Genomic DNA, 18,239 nt, shown 5'->3' with positions numbered 1-18,239 from the left:
GGTTCGTTACTTGGAACCTTGACATTATCATTGTAATTTTTTTCTTCCTTCCTTCCTTCCTTCCTTCCTTCCTTCCTTCCTTCCTTCCTTCCTTCCTTCTTTCCTTCCCTCCCTCCCTCCTGTCTGTCTGTCTGTCTGTCCGTCCGTCCATCCATCCATCCATCCATCCATCCATCCATCCATCCATCCATCCAGTTTTACATTGGTCTCATGTTTTTCAGGCTAAAACTCAGCTCTACTCTGCTGTAGCTTTAGCAACTTCGCAGCACCAGCTTTCCCACTCTAATCATTTTCTATACTCAAGAAGCAGATTTCAAATTACTCACCTTGGTCTCCTCTTGGACCTGGAGGACCAGGGGGTCCTGGTGGGCCAGCAAAGAATGTTTCTGTGGTAAAAGAACATCATTATGATCTTCAGCAACAACCAAAACACATTAACAGATACAGGCACAGAATCCTGGGCTTTCTTTATTGATCAGAAGTCTCTCTTCTTAATGTAAAGCTTATCTTACCCAAAGCACTTATAATAATTGCTCCAGGATTGTAGCAATTATATTTGGTATAGCATGGAACAGAAACTTCAAAATCAAATGAAAATAGCTACCTGATGTGGGAACAAAAGAACCTGGTCTCCCTGGTGGGCCTGGTAAGCCTTCTCCTAAGTAACAGAAATATTTGAATGTATTGGTGCTAATTACTACATACATCTCTATGAAAGAGCATTCAACTTATTTTTATAGGAAGCACAATAGAGATATGACTGTTTTACATCAGTTTATGACCCATTTAAGCACACCTGGCTCTGATATTTGGGTTTACCTTATACTTCCTTCATTACTTTTTGATCACAGAGTTCATTAATCGATTTCAGTTCAACTAGAGCAGAGAAAGCATCTATTGATATATTATGAATTGATTGGAATTTGTCTTGGAAGACAGCCCAGTTGTTGAAAACATTATGAATGTGTTAATTCTGTGAAAATGTTTTTTTTACCTGGTGGGCCACGGGGTCCTGGTGGTCCTTCAACAGAGGCACCTGTTAAATGAGGAAAAAACCCAATTACCTTGGATTGAGATAAAGCAGTAACAGTTATGCTTTGTCGCCTGTAAAGATATTTTGGGATTATAGCAGCTCAACAATCACTTCAACCAAACAGAATTTTACACACACACAGAGAGAGACACAAAATCAGGCCTACAATAAACTCAAAATATTAAGGAATAAAGTTTAGGAAAACTAGAAAACTTCTAGGTTTGGGGTTTGTTTTTTTCTCAGAAATAACAACTGAATTTATCTCTAAGTTATTAGTGACCCATGCTTCCATTAGATGACTTAAAGCATACTTTATCTCACCATCTAATTCCTCTTCAGTTTCAAACATTATGTATAAAAAGTATATACCTGGAGATCCCGGTGGACCTGGGGGCCCTGGAGGTCCTGGAGGTCCTCTAAGATTTGGCAACGCTAGACAAAAAGAGGCAAGTAGAATTACTATTTTTCAGTGTACAAATTAAATATTAGATATGTTTTAGAGATGAAAACACATTAAAAAAAAGAATCAAAGCAATTTTCCCAATCCGGTGTCCCTCAGATGTACTGGCCTACTGCCACAGTTGTGAACTTTTTATTCTTCCTGAGCAGCAGGCACATTCAGTGACGTACAAATACTAACAGTACAAACTGAGTGTCAGTCATTTATAGTGCATATGGAGATTCGGGGGACATGGCAACTTGAATGAAACCAGGAGTGCCTCCACCACATGTGCTTTGTCAAAATGGTACTATAATAGTTGGATGATACCATTTGTCTTGGTCAGGCAGGCAACATGATCCTCTACAGAACTTGTGGAGGTGGGCAGAGGCAGGATGTGCTTTGTTCTCCAAAGTTTGTAACCATGACTACAGTCTCCTTATTGCCAGCTAATATGAACAATGGGCATGTTTGCTGAAGAAAATAAGAGTTGTAGTTGAACAAATCAAGTTGGAGAAGTTGAATTAAGAGCATCTCAGATAAAGCTTATTCTCTTTGATCCTGAGACATTTGTTCTTCAGAATCTGCAGACTTTCATCTCAGCCAGAAGTAATACATATATGAAAATATTGTCAGTTCATCCAGTTCATCCATACAGTGCACTAAACCGACATGCAATACTTTCAATCATTAAATCATCAATAAATGGCTTTGTCAATTGTTTTGGTGTTTAATCTAAGCAGTTGAGGAATAGGAAGAATAGGGAAGAGAATGCCAGATTCTTAATGATTACAGAATCTGGGGAGTCATAGTTAACATCCTAATGGCATAATCCATCTCTTTGCTATTCTCAATACTGTTAGAACATTCGTGTCTATCAGAAAAAAACTGTTCTACCTTCCAGTGGAGCAACTACAGGATTACTGGTTTCAACAAAGGTGGTTTCCCCTGGAATGCCTCTCTCACCACGAGGACCTGCATCAGAACATAACATAAAAGAACATAAAAAATGCCACATTTCTTAATTAGCAGAGCATGGGTTTGCAGGGTCTCAGCAGGGTAAAGGATTCTTCACAAGTATAATTTGAATTTGGCAAGCTTCCACCTTATTATCTGAGCTCAGAGGGATTCGCAAAGATCCTGAGAATTATTTCAGAAAAGTATAGATGATTTTCATGCTCTAGTCTATGTGGAAATGGCATTATTTAATATTCCACTTTAAAGTTTTTTTTTAAAAAAATTCTAAAATGCCTATACTTTGGCATCCTTTTAAGATAACTCAAGGTGATTTATAGCAAATATAAAAAATATAATAATAGAAACTATTACAATTTTAGAGAAGGCATATATATAGCAGAATTTCAAAAGAGTCAACCTTTTTGCTATTGATCTGTTGGCTCAGCAAGCAAGAAAGACGGGTCTTCACAAAATGAGGAAGGGGAGAGAAAAAATCTACCAGAGGACAATTAGAAAAGTCTTCCTCAACACATTTCTCCAAACTGAGACCATGGGCTCAGAGGAAGTGTCCTCTTGCATCTCTAATTATGTTTTGTACTGTGGTGACATGTGATGGAGACACTCCACAACTGATCTTAATGAGTGGCATCCTCTGCTAACATAAACTAATAGTAATGATAGGAGAAAGTGCCAGCAAATGCAGCAAAGGCAATAAGAACATTGTAAATCAGATGGGTCCAACCCTATGGAATGCATGCACCCCCACCCCACAAGATCGTAAACTTTTAACATTATTATGTGATTTGTATACATTACTACTGTATATTGCATAATCTATATGAGGCCCAAGAGAGTTTTTCTTCACTCCAGGATGCCCAGGCAAGCTAAAAGTTTGGACACCTATGCTGCAGTCAGTAAAATGAGGGCCTGGATTTTGGAGGGCAATATACTGACTCTGTAAAATTATTAGAGAGTGCTGTAAAGCACTGTGAAGCGGTATATAGGTCTAAGTGCTATTGCTATTGCTAGATGCTTAAAGTGTTACACAAAAATCCTTTCAGAGCATTATTGATTCACTCTATAGTGCAGATAAGACTATTTAAGGCAGTAAAACGACGTGGCTGAAATCATAATGAAAAAAACAAAAAGCATAAAATATAAGGAAATATTAAGCACATTGATCAAGATAGTCTAAAAAGAAAGAACACCACAATGAGAGTACCTTGGCAGAAAAGAAAGGAAGCAATGTTGGATTTTCAAAAATGTAATAATACCTTGAGCTCCAGGAAGACCAGCTGGGCCAACAGGACCTGAATTAAGAAACAAAACTGAACCACTGTTCTTACAAATGAAGCAACTATATTTTGTCTTCAAAAAGAAAAACCAAGAAGCCTATTAAATAATGATTGTGTGTGCAAGACGCAATTAAATTTTTACAGATTTCAATTTCACATGCCATGCTATCACAACACAATAATCTGTGATTTCTCTCATTTCCGTCTATTAAAACAGTACTTGTTTCTAACACGTAATGAAAAAGGAAGGTGTCTGAATGAAAAGGTTCTACTGCAGCAATTCCAGCTTTTAAGAAGATGATGTGAAAAAATGTTTTGTTTATATCTCTTCCATAAGGGGAGAAAAATTGGACTTTTAAGTGTAAGGAATTTGCTTCACACAGACAACTATAGAACTTTTGACACTATCATCTATAAAAATGGAATGGGCTAATTTTTAATAACTTAAAGCTTCAATATATCTAGACCATTTTGAAAGCATCTGAAAATGTCCCTCGCCTGGACCCACCTGCTAGTCACTGTGCTGGAGGTTTTCACCATCCAGGAGGAACAAGGATCTAACTGACACTCTGGTGGCACTGACATCATCAGGGCTAACAGAGTCAAACTGTATTATTAAAATTAATCACAATTTTTCAACATCGGTGTACTGATCCAGCACTGAGACAACAGAAATAATCAACATAAACTAGTCAAGAATGAAAAGAGACACCCACCTGGGACACCAGGTGGGCCAGGAGGTCCTACAGCCCCTGGTGGACCTGGTGGGCCAGGAAGTGCAACGGTTGCTCCACCATCTGAAACAGTTAAAAAAATTACACATCATTTCATGCAGAAAGATTGCCATGGAATAAGAAAGCTATTGAGCAGAAATTACCGTTCCTTCTGCAGTATTACCTGAACTGGTGACTCGGCCAGGTGCTCCGGGTTCACCTACAGAAACAAGAAGAGACTTTAAATAACAGATTATTGAACTGCTGAATATACATTTGTTTAAAATATTATTATAACACTGCGATTGGGGAGAGAAATATGGCATTAATGCAATCTGTTTCTCTTTTAAGGATGAATGAATCTTTACATTTTATACATGGTCATTTTCTCACTTTCCCATGTTCAGTTTCTATATCAGTTTAATAATGTCTTTTTCCAACATCCTCCTTCATAGACTCAATCTTAGACAGTGCTTTGTTATAACAACATGGTGGAAAACTGGTTGATTTCTTTGGTGTATTTCTCTATTTTAAAAATGTGCACATAAATATATCTGTACATAAAATCCTAACATATGGTTTTTTAAAAAGAAAATCCCTTGCAAAAATATAAAATTTTAAAATACATGAAGGTGTAGATATTTGGAGATGATAGCTAATATTGAAACACTTACCTTTAGGACCAGGTCGGCCTGCAGCTCCTGTCAGACCTGTGGAATGACCATATGGAATGAATAATATTCTATACCGTTGTTTAATTGGTATACTGTAGCATTTCCATTCTGTGAAGACTTTGCTTCTTTGCTTTTTGTTTGTATCTGTAAGATCCCCTTGGGTCTCCAATATGGATGAATATAGTCTGTTTTTATCAATTTGGAATTCATCATTTGGAGGAAAAAAACCATGCCATTCAATTGCTTTCTTGTGTATTGTGTAAATTATGTAATAATTATGTAGTAAGCCCAGCATATCCATGTTCATTCATTTCAGGGATTTCCAGAATCATGAGATAAACGTAGGCATTATTTCATGTTGTTTCTTCATCCGCTGTGTTGAACATGACATACTATGCATCCAATGGAAGTAAATGTTTCCTTTCTAGGAATAGCTCTGCAGTATTAAATGTGCCTTATATCTAAGCAAACAGATATAAAATTGGAATGTAAAATTCCATTGCTACCATCTCAGAAATTACTTTGAAGAAAAAGCCATTTCTGTTCCAATTTAAATAAATAAATAATCTGTTCAAATTAAACCAGAACTATCCCATTTCTCATTACATTATTGCTCTCTAGCATTAACTTGAGTTCATAAAGAAATATTATGTTTCTGGATTATATGTGTGAATTAATCAATAAACTGCAGTTAAACAAATTATGGTTTGGTTTAATTTGGTTCAGTGAAGGAATTTGCCAATTAATTGTTTGTTACTTCCCCATCAAGATCATCATTTTAATCTACATATTTATTCATTAAGCATTTTTTCCCCTCCCGGTATCTTACCTGGTGGGCCTTGTGCTCCTGTGAGACCTAAGGAAACAGTGGCATTGTATGAAGTTCACAGAAAGGCAAATTAGTAGATACAGAAATATTAATCAAAAAACTTTGATTGTGAAAGTTTAAGTTTAACAACAGAAATCTTTGTTGAAGGAGTGAATTCTTTTCCACTTAATTCATTGGTATCTTTCACCTCCCTTCTGATATCAAGACAATCAGCTTTTCAGCATTTATAAGATATGGGCTCCCAGAAACTCTGGAGACTAGATTTTCCATTTGGCTAGGCTTAATCAATGTCTAAATCTGAAGAAACTTTCCTTGGGAAGGAGAAGTCTTCAAATTCATCCATCTCTTTTTGGGAACTCATCAATTCCAACCAATCATGATTTCTTGATCTTCTCAATCTTCTCAGTCCTTTCATTCCCCTTTCATTAATTTGTTTTGTACTTTGATCCTCTCTGTATGACTGAAACATGTTTAGGGACCTCTTTGGTACTGTTCACCCCTTTTATATTTAATCTACATTAATTCATCACCCATTTATTTTTTCTTTTATCTCTTTATTTATCATATATTCTTCTTGAATATTGCATTGCTACTGCATTTTTTGTTTCTCGTGACATCCAATTCTCAATTAGACAACAGCATTTTTTTTAATTTTTTGCTTCTTTGGACCAATATTTGCTACTTGTAACACAACACATATTGCATACTCAAATGTTTCTCACTGTCATCTCTTGCACCTCTTCAATCAGCGTCCTTCCCAGCCACAAGAAACAATTGAATGTGTTTTGTTCTTGTTATTCTTGTTATGATTCCTTTTAGAAAAAGGAACTACAATGGCATTCCTCCAGTCATCAGGCATGGGCCCAGGTTTATACACGTTAACAACTCACACAGTTATTCCATAAGCAAATCACAATCATATTTTAATTGGGTTTTTTTCATTTTCAACATTTATACTGCCCAGAGTCACTTTTTTGTATTAATAATACAAATTGAATAAATAAATTTATACTATTTTTAACATTCTCACAGTGTTTACCCAAACCCCAGTCTGACTCTTACTCTAGAACACTCCACAGGCAGACAGAAAAATAAATTTCCTTTGCTGAAAATATTCTTGACCCATTTGGTATTACCTGGTTGCCCAGCATCTCCAGCAGGCCCTGGTGGTCCTCGTGGACCTGGAATACCCATAAGTCCTTGTTCCCCTACAAGTTAATCAGCATATTAGATTAGCATTTTTCTTGAAAAATAGGACCATTCATAAAAATGGTACTGATTACAAATAAAGACTACTCTAACATAATCTGAGATTATATATATAAAATCACTTGATTTGAGATGTACTATTACCATAGGTTGCAGGTGGGGTTTGGATGTGGGGATAGGACAAAATGACAAAAAGGGAGGTAATGAAAGTATGTATATCTCTTTTGCCTCAGGATAATTAAATGATAGGTTTGATTTGAGACATTTGATACTGTGACATGCAGTGAATATGTAAAGATGGCAATAAAAGCTACTAAAATTGAGCTTCACAGTTAAAAAGCTATGCTTATGATCAGTGGTGGGATTCAAATAATTTAACAACCGGTTCTCTGCCCTAATGATTTCTTCCAACAACCAGTTCACCAAACTGCTCAGAAAGTTAACAATCGGTCCTCCTGAAGTGGTGCAAACTGGCTGAACCCTGCCACTGCTTATGATTTTCTTTTCTTTTGTTAATGAAAATATAATAGTTATTTACCTCTGGGTCCTTGATGTCCATCTGGGCCAGGTGGACCTATAGAAATATAAAAGCCTTTCAGATACTGCTAAAATATTCACTGGGTTCAGTATGTTTGATTAATTCATACCATACTGTTTTTCTTTTTAATATAATAAAATTTCTTTTTAATTTGCATACTGTACACACAGTAGGACACACTTACATACCTAAACTGCAAAGAATATTATACAGAATTCTGTTTTTAAATTCATCCCTGCTTTCTTTTAATGAGTCTTAAACTTTCCCTATCAAAATACCTTTAATTCTGGGATGTAGGTTTCAAGAGTTCTAAAGGCTAAGTAATTAATCGGAATTTTCTAGAAATGTCATTATGGAATATTGCCTTTCACCTGGTGATCCTTTAGCTCCTGCTTCACCTATTGGCCCAGGCAGTCCTCTGGATCCTGGTTCACCTGGGAATCAAATACACACACATACATAACCTCAAACAGGACAACCTTTAGTCCTCCAGAATTATATTCAGCTTTGACTTAGGCCTTTGAGTGATATACTTGGTACATAATGAACACAGATAGGTAAACATATACAGAAATACATCTTCCTCCACACACATTTCACACTCCTACACTCTTCACACTCCTATTTATATGTAAGCATTTCCTTTTTCTCCTAAAGATGCATGTACAGCAATTTTTAGCCCTCTCACTGGAAACAGCAGATTGTTGAATTTCATCAAGTAAGTGGAGTGCCTGGAGCCCAACAATCTTCATGCAAATCCTTTGAGAAATCTGAATGCTTATGTCTGGATAAATGTAAATATTCATGTGGCAGTTTCAAAATCTTTGATAATATTATATATACCTGTAAGACCACGGGGTCCTCTCTCTCCTGGATCACCTAAAATACACATAGAAATAAAATGAAACTAAATGAATCTGTGTTATAATCCCCATCATGGTCAAGAATGAAAAAAAGACAGATTGGGTAAATTCCGGATGGGTAGAGGGAAATAAATAAAGAGAACTATAACAGAATACAGAATAGCAGAGTTGGAAGAGAGTTGGAAGTCTTCTATTCCAACTTCCTGATCAAGCAGGAGACACTATACCATTTAAAACAAATGGTTGTCTAATTTCTTCTTAAAACCTCCTGTAATGGAGTGCCACAACTTCTGAAGGCAAGCAATTCCACTGGTTAATTGTTCTCACTGTCAGGAAAGTTCTTCTTAGATCTATGTTGCTTCTCTTCTTGATTAACTTCCATCCATTATGTCTTGTCTTGCCTTCTGGTGCTTTGGAAAGTAGGTTGCCCCCCCCCCTTCTTTGTGGCAGCCCTTCAAATATTGGAACATTGCTATCATGTTATCCCTAGTCCTTCTTTTCATTAGACTAGAAATACCCAGTTCCTGCAACTGTTCTTCATATTTTAGAGTCCAGCCCCTAATCATCTTTGTTACTCTTGTCTTCACTTATTTCTAGAATCTCAACATCTTTTTCATATCATGGCAACAAAAACTGGATGCAATATTTCAAGTGTGGTCTTACCGAGGCATTATAAAGTGATATTAATATTTTATCTGATCTTGATTTTATTCCTCTATTAGTGCAGCCTAGGACTGCATTGGCTTTCTTTGACAGCTGCAGCACACTGCTGGCTCATATGTCAGTTATTATCCCACTAGCACGCCAAGATCCTACTTCCGGTTACTACTGTTGAGCCAAGTACCACCTATTCTATAACTGTGCATTTGGTTTTTCTTGCGTAGTTGTAGAACTGTACTTTTTTCACTATGAATTTCATTTTGTTAGAATTAGATATAAAAGCACAGCTACCTTTGGGTCCAGCTACTCCCATGGCTCCCTTTTCACCTAAACAATAGAGACAAAAAGGATTTAAAGCAGAACAATACTGACAGTAACATTCCTCAGGTATAGTGGGCTGAAAAAAAAGAGTAAAGAGAGCCTACTGTTGGGTTAATTGGGCACATCAATTCCTTCTAATTTATACATACAGGTAGTCCTCAATTTATAACCATTTGTTTAGTGACCATTACAATGTTACTTACAATGGTTGCAGCATCCCCATGATCACATTATCAAAATTCAGACACTTGGCAACTGGCATGCATTTATGACGGTTGCAGTGTCCTAGGGTCATATGACTTTTTGCAATCTTCTGACGAGCAAAGTCAATGGGGAACCCAGATTCACTTAACAACCATGTTACTAACTTAACAACTGCAATGATTTACTTAAAAACTATGGCAAGAAAGGTCATAAAATGGAGCAAAACTCACTTAGCCTTGCTTAGCAATGGAAAGATTGGGCTCAATTGTGGTCATAAGTCAAGGACTAACTGTAGTCTAAACATTATTATATTAGTAATAAAATATTTGGATGTAGAGAATCCTTAGAATATACAAAATATGTTTATTACACAATTTAATAAAGATTAGACTATGCCTAATCTATAAACTAGAAGGAATTGATATGTCCAATTTACCCAAACTGCGGTGGAGAGAGATATGTTAGAGCTTTTTAATTTGTCTCTTATGGAACTAAAGAGTTCCATTTTGGAACTAAAGAGCAGAATAATGCACACAGACATATACACAGATTTACACACACACATATACATACACATATAGCAGCAAATAAACAGCATTGAATTTAGAACACAATGTTAGGCATTATCTTTTTTAAAATTGCTCCATGCATGTATACAGTACAATTCTTAAAGAAAAGTTATTTTCATCCATTGAAATCCTTATATTCTTAATTTCATTGTTTTTGATATTGAGCTATCACATCAATGTCCAATGCCTCCTTCAGATGAAGTTTCAATAAAAGAAAAGCATGTATGTTCTGATGTCATTATGCAAATTATGCAAATTAATACTGTATATCATTTATGTCCAAACTGACACCATTTACATTATTTTCCTGATGACAACTTAATGATATCTTTGTGGCTTCCTCTCCATGCCTATGTTCAATACTATGCTATACATGCCCAACACATGATGGTAATATATGTTTTTGGATCCCACTCCTCAAGCACAGAAGTATGGTTTGTGAGTTGTACCTTTAGAACCGGGGATACCTGCTTCACCTCTAAATCCTTGAATTCCTGGAGGACCTAAAGAAAGAGCAGGAATAATCAGGAAGGTTAAGCAAGAGATAACTGAGAACATGTTTGAAGAACAGGAAATAAGTAACACGGAGCTTTCAGTTTAATTTTATTATCTTTGTACAGATTTAACAACTTGTAAGCAAACTGAATGATGCCTAGTTGTAGTATCTTGATTTGCTGCATTTTATAATACGCAATATTTGGTGCTTTCCTGATGGGCATTTCTTAGCAGTCTCCATCAAGAAGGCAGCAGTAGGTTCAGACTGAAAAGATATATTTTATCAGGTATGGTCTGGGTTATTGTATTTAATGTGGAAAATAATCAATGGAGAAGAAACCTAAGTTGACATTAGAATAAAATGGGAATAAAATGTTGTGCCTGGTAGTGATAGTGGTAGTATTCAAATTAATATTCTGTTCCAGGACTCTCTGTCCTAAAAAGGCACTACATCAAATAGGCTGAGCATATCCAATTACAATCCTCTATGATATCTTAGGAAGAGGCTCAGCATACCTGGATCTGATAATATACTGGATGGGAAATTTAAACCGAGTCATAGTCTTGACAAGGCAGAGAAGTTGTGGGTAGCTAGTTCTGAGGTATAGGAACTGGGGAATCTGTTCTAAACAGGATAGCATTCCCTCAGATGATACAGGAATGTAGTTTGGGATGTTAAATACAGTATTAGTACACACACACACACACACACACACACACACACACACACACACACACACACACACACAACCTGCTGCCTGGTTTACCAAAATGTGGTCTATCTAGGGCTATCCTTATAACCAATCCAGAAGCAGCAGGTAATACAAAACATAGCAGCCAGATTTCTGAATGGGACATTTGATTATACACAAACTGTCCTTATTCTGAAGCAACTGCATTGGTTATCAAGTAGCTCCTGGCCTAGTTCCAATATCCAATGAGCTCTGGCCCTAATTTCAGGCCAGAGCTTATTGGATCTTTCAAAGCTTCATATTTCTAGGAAGGTGGAGCTATTCCTCCTTTGGTAGCCTTTTGGTCAAGGAAAGAAAGAGGAAAAAAATGTATCATAAAACAAAAAGATGGACACATAAGAAGAAAGCAGGCTAGAAAGAGAGGAAAGGGTCAGTCTGATCCACTTTTGGTTTAATTATTGCTAACATGCAACATTCAACATGTCAAGGTGGAAGGTATATGGTCTTTGAAGGAAACATTTTCTAATTCTTACCTTTTTTATTTTTACTATTTTTTTGCATCAGATTTACACTTACCTTTGGGACCTATAGAACCTGGGACACCTGGCGGACCTTGGACACCTGGTTCCCCAGCAGAACCTGTATAATAAATGCATTAGGTCACTTAGTGAAATGTGCTTTCTTTGAAAGTACTGGGAAAATGCTTCTCTTCTCCATTCCCTAAAAGGAATATTGTTTCCTTTCAGGAATATTTATAGGGCACAGTTATAACAAACACTCAGGGGGAGTCTCTTAAAAGTAGTCAGTTACAGGAACCCAAGGCACAGAAATACTGTAGCTTCTGGGTGTTCTTTTTCAATTCTGTCTTACAGTTCCTTAATTCTCAATGCCAAGTGCAGGGACACATTTGAAAATAACAAGAGCACTGTGGACAGATAAGGCATTGTTTGCCTGTTACAAAACAAAGTACCAGATGGCTTTCTTTTATTGTATCACATTACACATTAGAAATGATGAAGGATTGGTTGGTATTACTTAGTATTGGACTAGAATACAGTTTTCATTTCCAACCCTGTTTGCATTTGCGTTTAATGAATATATAAAGAACAATAGGCAATGTAATATTGAAAAAACCCTCAGTCTCATCTCCTTTGGCCGAGAGAGTCAGCCCTTGTGATTTTTATATCACTTCGACAGACGACACAATTTTTGTAGCTTTTGTGGTAAAAGCAATGGCTATAGCTTTTTATTTTGTTTTGGTGAGTGCTAAAATTAAGAATGGATCATTGTCATATGTGCCAAAGAAGTGAATTGGGATCATAGTCCTTGAAAACCAATCTGGAATTCCTATGTATATAAGTAAGAATCGACAAGCAGTTGCCCAAAAGTAATTTGGCTGCAATGAATCATCTTTCACTGCACACAGTTATGCAGTAGGGGTCTAAGAAAGCCTGGAGCCAGAGGTTCAAATATCTCAGACTTTCGCCAATATCCAAGATAACTGGAAATCCCACTGCCTTCTTATTTATCACCTCACCTCATTTCCAAGTGATGCAAGTTTTTAGTGTTTGTAATGCAGAGAGAGGAATCTATTTTTTTGATTACGTGCTGTTAGTCATGTAAATCTCCTCTTATGGTTTCTCTCTGTCTGAATCTGTCCACCAGAAGTTGGGGGGGGGGGAATTCCTGGTAAAGTTAAATAGTGGGCACCTTCAGTGCTTGGTACTTGCTTGCTACAGTGAACCATGGTGGCAGTTCAATTCTCACCGACTCAAGGTTGACTCAGCCTTCGATCCTTCCAAGGTCAGTAAAATGAGGAACCAGATTGTTGGGAGCAATATGCTGACTCTATAAACTGCTTGCAGACTTCTGTAAAGCACTGTGAAGCAGTATATAAGTGCTATTATTATATGTTTCCCTTAGAATAAAGGGAAAGCGTGGAAAAAATGAGTGGAGGCACAGCTGCTCATGCAAAGGAAGGGCTTCACTAATGAATAGCAAAATAGCATTGCTGGGGCTTTGGAACTATAGTTGAGCCTCTCCAAGAAGAAGGATTAAATATTTCTCAAAATCTTCTGCAATGCAGACAGCTATCTCAACAGGCGTCATGGACGGCTAGAGTGAAAGTATTTCTGAAGACAGAATGCATGGAAGTCACAGATATAATATGTTCACAGTCTTGAAAACTCTTCCAAATGATACTTTCTAGGTTATTTATGGAAGCAGGGAAAAAAATCTTACCTTTGTCACCTTTCTCTCCAAATCCAGGGGAACCAGGCTCCCCACGGAGCCCTGGAGGCCCATCTCGTCCTCTTGGCCCTATGGGGCCTTCCAGGCCAGTTTCACCTAGAAAGAATCAATTATTCAGCATATTTAGGTCTATCACAGTCTATGTTTTACCCAATACATCTTCTCCTGGACTATACTTATTATTACAGATAATTAAATATATTGTAATGACAAAATGATGCCCCATATAAGATCCAAAATAAATAAATCTTTTGCTTACCCATGCTGCCTTTTAGTCCCCTTGGTCCCTCTGGCCCAGGGTGACCTATTAACCCTGGAATACATGTTAGATAGAAAATGCATATTCACAAAATGATCTGTGTCATTATTTATGCTCAACTATAAGAAATCAGAAGGAAAAAAAAACTTTAATTATATCTAATTTAAGTTAATTTTAAATTAAAATTTAATTCAAACTTTACTTTAAAATTTTGATTTTTGTCATAAGAATCAAATGAATCACAAAAGGAATAATCCTTTGAATGGCTCTGTCATTAGCTTTAAAATAATTTATAAATCATTATTTATAATGATTTTAAATAATCAACTATTTTAGTTGATGTTGGACTAAAACACTAATTTCATACAATGCACAACTATTCCTAACATTGGCACTGCTATTTTAAGACAATCACAATTTTCTATATTTTATTTCTGACCTTTGAAATCCATATTATCTATAGAAATTTTAAAAGAACACTTTCAAGTAACATTTTAAAATAGATTGCATTAATTTCAGTGCAGGAAAAGGCACTGTTCCAATCTGGTAATTCGCTGTTGCATGTGGATTCCAGAAGCTATGAAAGCTTGATTTCAGGATGTATGACTGTGGAAATAAAAAGTTGCCTTTTTATTTTTTATTTTATGTTATAAAAAGATCAAAATGTGACTTTTTAGTAATTTAGTAAATGCCACTTTTTTATATAGAGGAATCTCAGGGATAACTGATCAGTTAGCTACTGTTGTGTCTTGCCCGCCCTCAGAGCAGCTGGGGCCTTCTTACCTGCTCCCGAACACTGAGGAATGTATGCCTCCCGGCCCAAGTCCTGGCTCCATGCCCACACAAACTGCAGAAGAAGGAGCATCTCCCGGCCCCAGCCCTGACTCCATGCCCAGGCAAACGGAGCAGCTAGACCTCCCCTCCTCCACAGCATGTGAGCCTGAGGAGGTTTATTCCAACAGCTGCTGATTGGTGTGACCCTCGCATCAGAAGGCTAGATAGTCGGAGGCAACAGAAGGAAGAGAGGGACAGACCTTAATGAGTGCTGAGTCATGGAGCCACACCCCATGGCCTATATAAAGGATCTGCTTTCTGGCAGTCTCTGAGTCAGGCAAAGTCGAACTTATCTTGCTGAAGTCACTTACTGGTCTCCTGCCTGCTCTGAGGACTTTGCTAGGACTTTGGGCAGAGCTGCAGAGGCAAGCCTGACTTTTTTATATAGAGGAATCTCAGGGATAACTGATCAGTTAGCTACTTTTTTCTTTAAATCAAGAATGAAGTATTGAATTCTTGGGTAATGTGAATGTACGTTGGAACACCACTGACACTGACATTCACAGTACTTACTGGCGCAGCTCAAGAAGATGGGCTACTGGAAATTGAGCTACTGTTACTAGGTTCCACCTACCTGGTGCACCAGGAAGTCCTGGGTCTCCTATAGAAACAACCAAACAAAAAGTGATCGGTAAGTAAAATAATTTGCCAACAGCAATTTTCTGGTCTCAAAAGAAGGCAAAGGAGATTTGAATGCTTTTACACACAATAGAAATGATAAACTTGGATTAACTCTGTGCCTGCACTATTGAACAGATACATAGTTTCAAGGCTTTCAACAAATCAAAATCCCTTTTGTACCATGAAAAACAGATAAAACGAATAATGCTTTTCCTGGAGTGTTCCTGCTTAGCCATCTTTACATTTCTTTAAAAAATGTAAATGTCTTTTTCATCTAGATTTTTCAAGGTACAGCATTAAACTCTTCACTGTTTGAGCTGACAGGCACTATGCTCAACTTTTCTTTTTTACAACTATTATTTACTATCCACTGTTTAATAAGTCAGGTTTTAGATTGCTGATTTTTAAGAATATGTGGCTAACTATATTTTCCTAATCTAGCAATTACTGATAGCCATTGATGGTCTGCTGTGGATACATATAAATACATGTGTGCCTAATGAAAATCTATGTCTACATTGCTTTCACAGGGCAAAGCTACTGGAAAATTTTGAACTTACCTTTTGGTCCTTGGATCCCAATATCCCCTAGAGAAGAATATGGGAGAAAAGCATAAATATTGTAGAGGAATTATATCCAGACTTTCCTTATTTTGTCTACCTTTCTCTAATTCCTACTATACTTAGAATATGTTCGAGAAGCTGATGAAAGGAAGAAATATCATTGGCTAATTGATATAATTAGCCTCAGGTAGTTTATTTTTCAAGACATTGCTCCATATATTTCTAAGAAAAACCCCAAATTCTAAGGATTCGCTTAATTTTAAATAAATGTGTCTGACTATTTGTGCTTTCTCGCTTTCTAATACAATCTCCAAAGTATGTATCTTCCCATAGAATCACGCTAATTTTTTTAATGCAAAATGCAGAACTAAAAGCGCCCTTTCAATCATATACTGTATAGAATACAAATGAACAATAAAGGATATTCTTATTCAAATATTGAAATAAATCTAGCAAATTGCTACCTTTTGGTCCTGGTTCTCCTCGGAACTGACCTATGTGGGAATATGGAATGACAGTCAGATGCTTGTACAAAGGATGCAAAACTATTTCTGATTTATTACTGATATGGCAAGATTAGAGAATGGAATATGTGTGGCTTAGAAAGTATTTTATAAAAAATCTGCTTAGAAGGCATTGCTAGCCCTCTAACACTGTGTATTACTCACTTAGTATGATTGATTTTCTCTAAAATGTTTGAGAAAACATTGTTAAAATGGCATAAGCTAATCTGGCACCTTGAAAGGAAGCATGCTACAGAAATAAAAGATGCAAGTCCTTTCAGCTACATCTCCAATTACCTGTGTTAAACTAGGACAGACTAATCAACACTAGTGCTTGGCAGCTGACCAGTGATCTGGTTGATGAACCCATTAAAAAAGACCCTGCTGACCTTTTACAAAGGACTGAAGACCTAGATGTACTCCAGTACATGTGGGTCAGGAAGTTAAATGACCCATGAAATAAGATGTTATTGTTGTCAGCTTTGGAAGCCATATTAGTCCAGAAGCTTCCATGCTGCCACCTTCTCATGTGGGAAAGTAGGAGGGGGGATTCAGTAGACAGATTGTCTTTAGACATAATAGCATTCTTCCTGTTGGTCAAGGTCAGGCCAATCTTACATCTGGAGAAAGAGTGTTCGGAGTGCTGTCTCAAGATGGGATGGATGGTGATTGGAGCATGTGATCGACTGAGGAGTGAGGGGATGGTTTGGGGGATTTTGATTTTCTGAGGGAAAACCCAGACCTCTCAGATTCAGAGTTTTTACTTGGAGTTGGGGGGTTTTCTGGAACGTTGACAATAGTGTTGTTTATTGGTTGTTCTTAACCATTGCAGGATTGTTTTGTTATTTTTTTAAAATTTGTTTTTAATGTGTTAATCACCCAGAGATGTATCTGTGAAATGTACAATCATATAAATTGATTTAATTTTAAAAAGTGGCTGTGGAATCTGGATTCTGTTCCTCTTCATACTGAAAGAGGCTTGAAGGCCAGAATATCAGGAACTGGATGGATAGAAATAGTCCTACATGAAACCAGCTGAACCAATTAGAACCAGAGGGCTACCTGTTCCATTAGTATCAACATTACCTGCATATGAAGCATTTGGAAGTGGCACAAGATGGAAAACCTTTACAGTGGAGTACCTAAAACTATCCTCAGATTGCCTTGGCTATGGACAGGGAGTGGCATGTGAACATGTCTTTTACAAACAGTGGATCATTCTTGTAGCGGCTATGGAGGTTGTATGGAATTGGAATTGGAAGGACTGAACAAAAACAATGTATTTATACAGCAAGGATATGGTACCTCTAAATATTATAAGGTATAGTGACCAGATTTTAACATTGGTAAAGTGGGACACCATTGACCTGGGGGGGTGTTCTAAATTTTTTTAGTACCGGTTCTGTGGGCGTGGCTTATTTTGGGGTGTGGCTTGGTGGTCATGTGACTGGGTGGGCATGGCTAGCTGCTCATGTGACCGGGTGGCCCTGGCTAAGGCATAGAAACTACTCAGAGGGCTAAAAAAAGTAATTTCTGACCGGTCCTCGCACTTATGACCATCCTCACATTTATGCCCATTGGAGCATTTTTAACAACCATGTCACTTATTTCACAACTGCTTCTCTTCACCACGGTTACAAGATAGGGTGCAAAATGTAAAATGTGAGGACAGTTGTAGGTGTGAGGACCAGTCAAAAGTGTGAGGACAGGTCAAAAAT

At 37.1% G+C, this 18,239-nt stretch overlaps 1 protein-coding gene across 8 annotated transcripts in view; it reads right to left on the bottom strand.

Moving 5' to 3' along the window:
- Window positions 1-18,239, bottom strand: part of COL17A1 (collagen type XVII alpha 1 chain) — a 76,169-nt gene that overhangs the window by 22,300 nt on the left and 35,630 nt on the right. For all 8 annotated transcript variants that reach the window (XM_058187632.1, XM_058187631.1, XM_058187634.1 and 5 more), the window contains 22 exons: window positions 16,483-16,512; window positions 16,016-16,042; window positions 15,409-15,435; window positions 14,001-14,054; window positions 13,733-13,837; window positions 12,068-12,130; window positions 10,754-10,807; window positions 9,502-9,537; window positions 8,531-8,566; window positions 8,059-8,121; window positions 7,688-7,723; window positions 7,077-7,148; window positions 5,941-5,967; window positions 5,112-5,147; window positions 4,622-4,657; window positions 4,441-4,521; window positions 3,704-3,739; window positions 2,370-2,447; window positions 1,403-1,465; window positions 995-1,036; window positions 605-658; window positions 327-386 (listed from right to left, as the gene is read on the bottom strand). In XM_058187632.1, coding sequence (XP_058043615.1) covers window positions 327-386; window positions 605-658; window positions 995-1,036; window positions 1,403-1,465; window positions 2,370-2,447; window positions 3,704-3,739; window positions 4,441-4,521; window positions 4,622-4,657; window positions 5,112-5,147; window positions 5,941-5,967; window positions 7,077-7,148; window positions 7,688-7,723; window positions 8,059-8,121; window positions 8,531-8,566; window positions 9,502-9,537; window positions 10,754-10,807; window positions 12,068-12,130; window positions 13,733-13,837; window positions 14,001-14,054; window positions 15,409-15,435; window positions 16,016-16,042; window positions 16,483-16,512 — 1,116 coding nt within the window. The remainder of the gene's footprint in view (window positions 1-326; window positions 387-604; window positions 659-994; window positions 1,037-1,402; window positions 1,466-2,369; window positions 2,448-3,703; window positions 3,740-4,440; window positions 4,522-4,621; window positions 4,658-5,111; window positions 5,148-5,940; window positions 5,968-7,076; window positions 7,149-7,687; window positions 7,724-8,058; window positions 8,122-8,530; window positions 8,567-9,501; window positions 9,538-10,753; window positions 10,808-12,067; window positions 12,131-13,732; window positions 13,838-14,000; window positions 14,055-15,408; window positions 15,436-16,015; window positions 16,043-16,482; window positions 16,513-18,239) is intronic.

Source organism: Ahaetulla prasina, chromosome 6 (genome assembly GCF_028640845.1).
Source record: "Ahaetulla prasina isolate Xishuangbanna chromosome 6, ASM2864084v1, whole genome shotgun sequence".
NCBI classification, from domain to species: Eukaryota; Metazoa; Chordata; class Lepidosauria; order Squamata; family Colubridae; genus Ahaetulla; species Ahaetulla prasina.
This window is presented reverse-complemented; position numbering and strand designations above follow the sequence as displayed.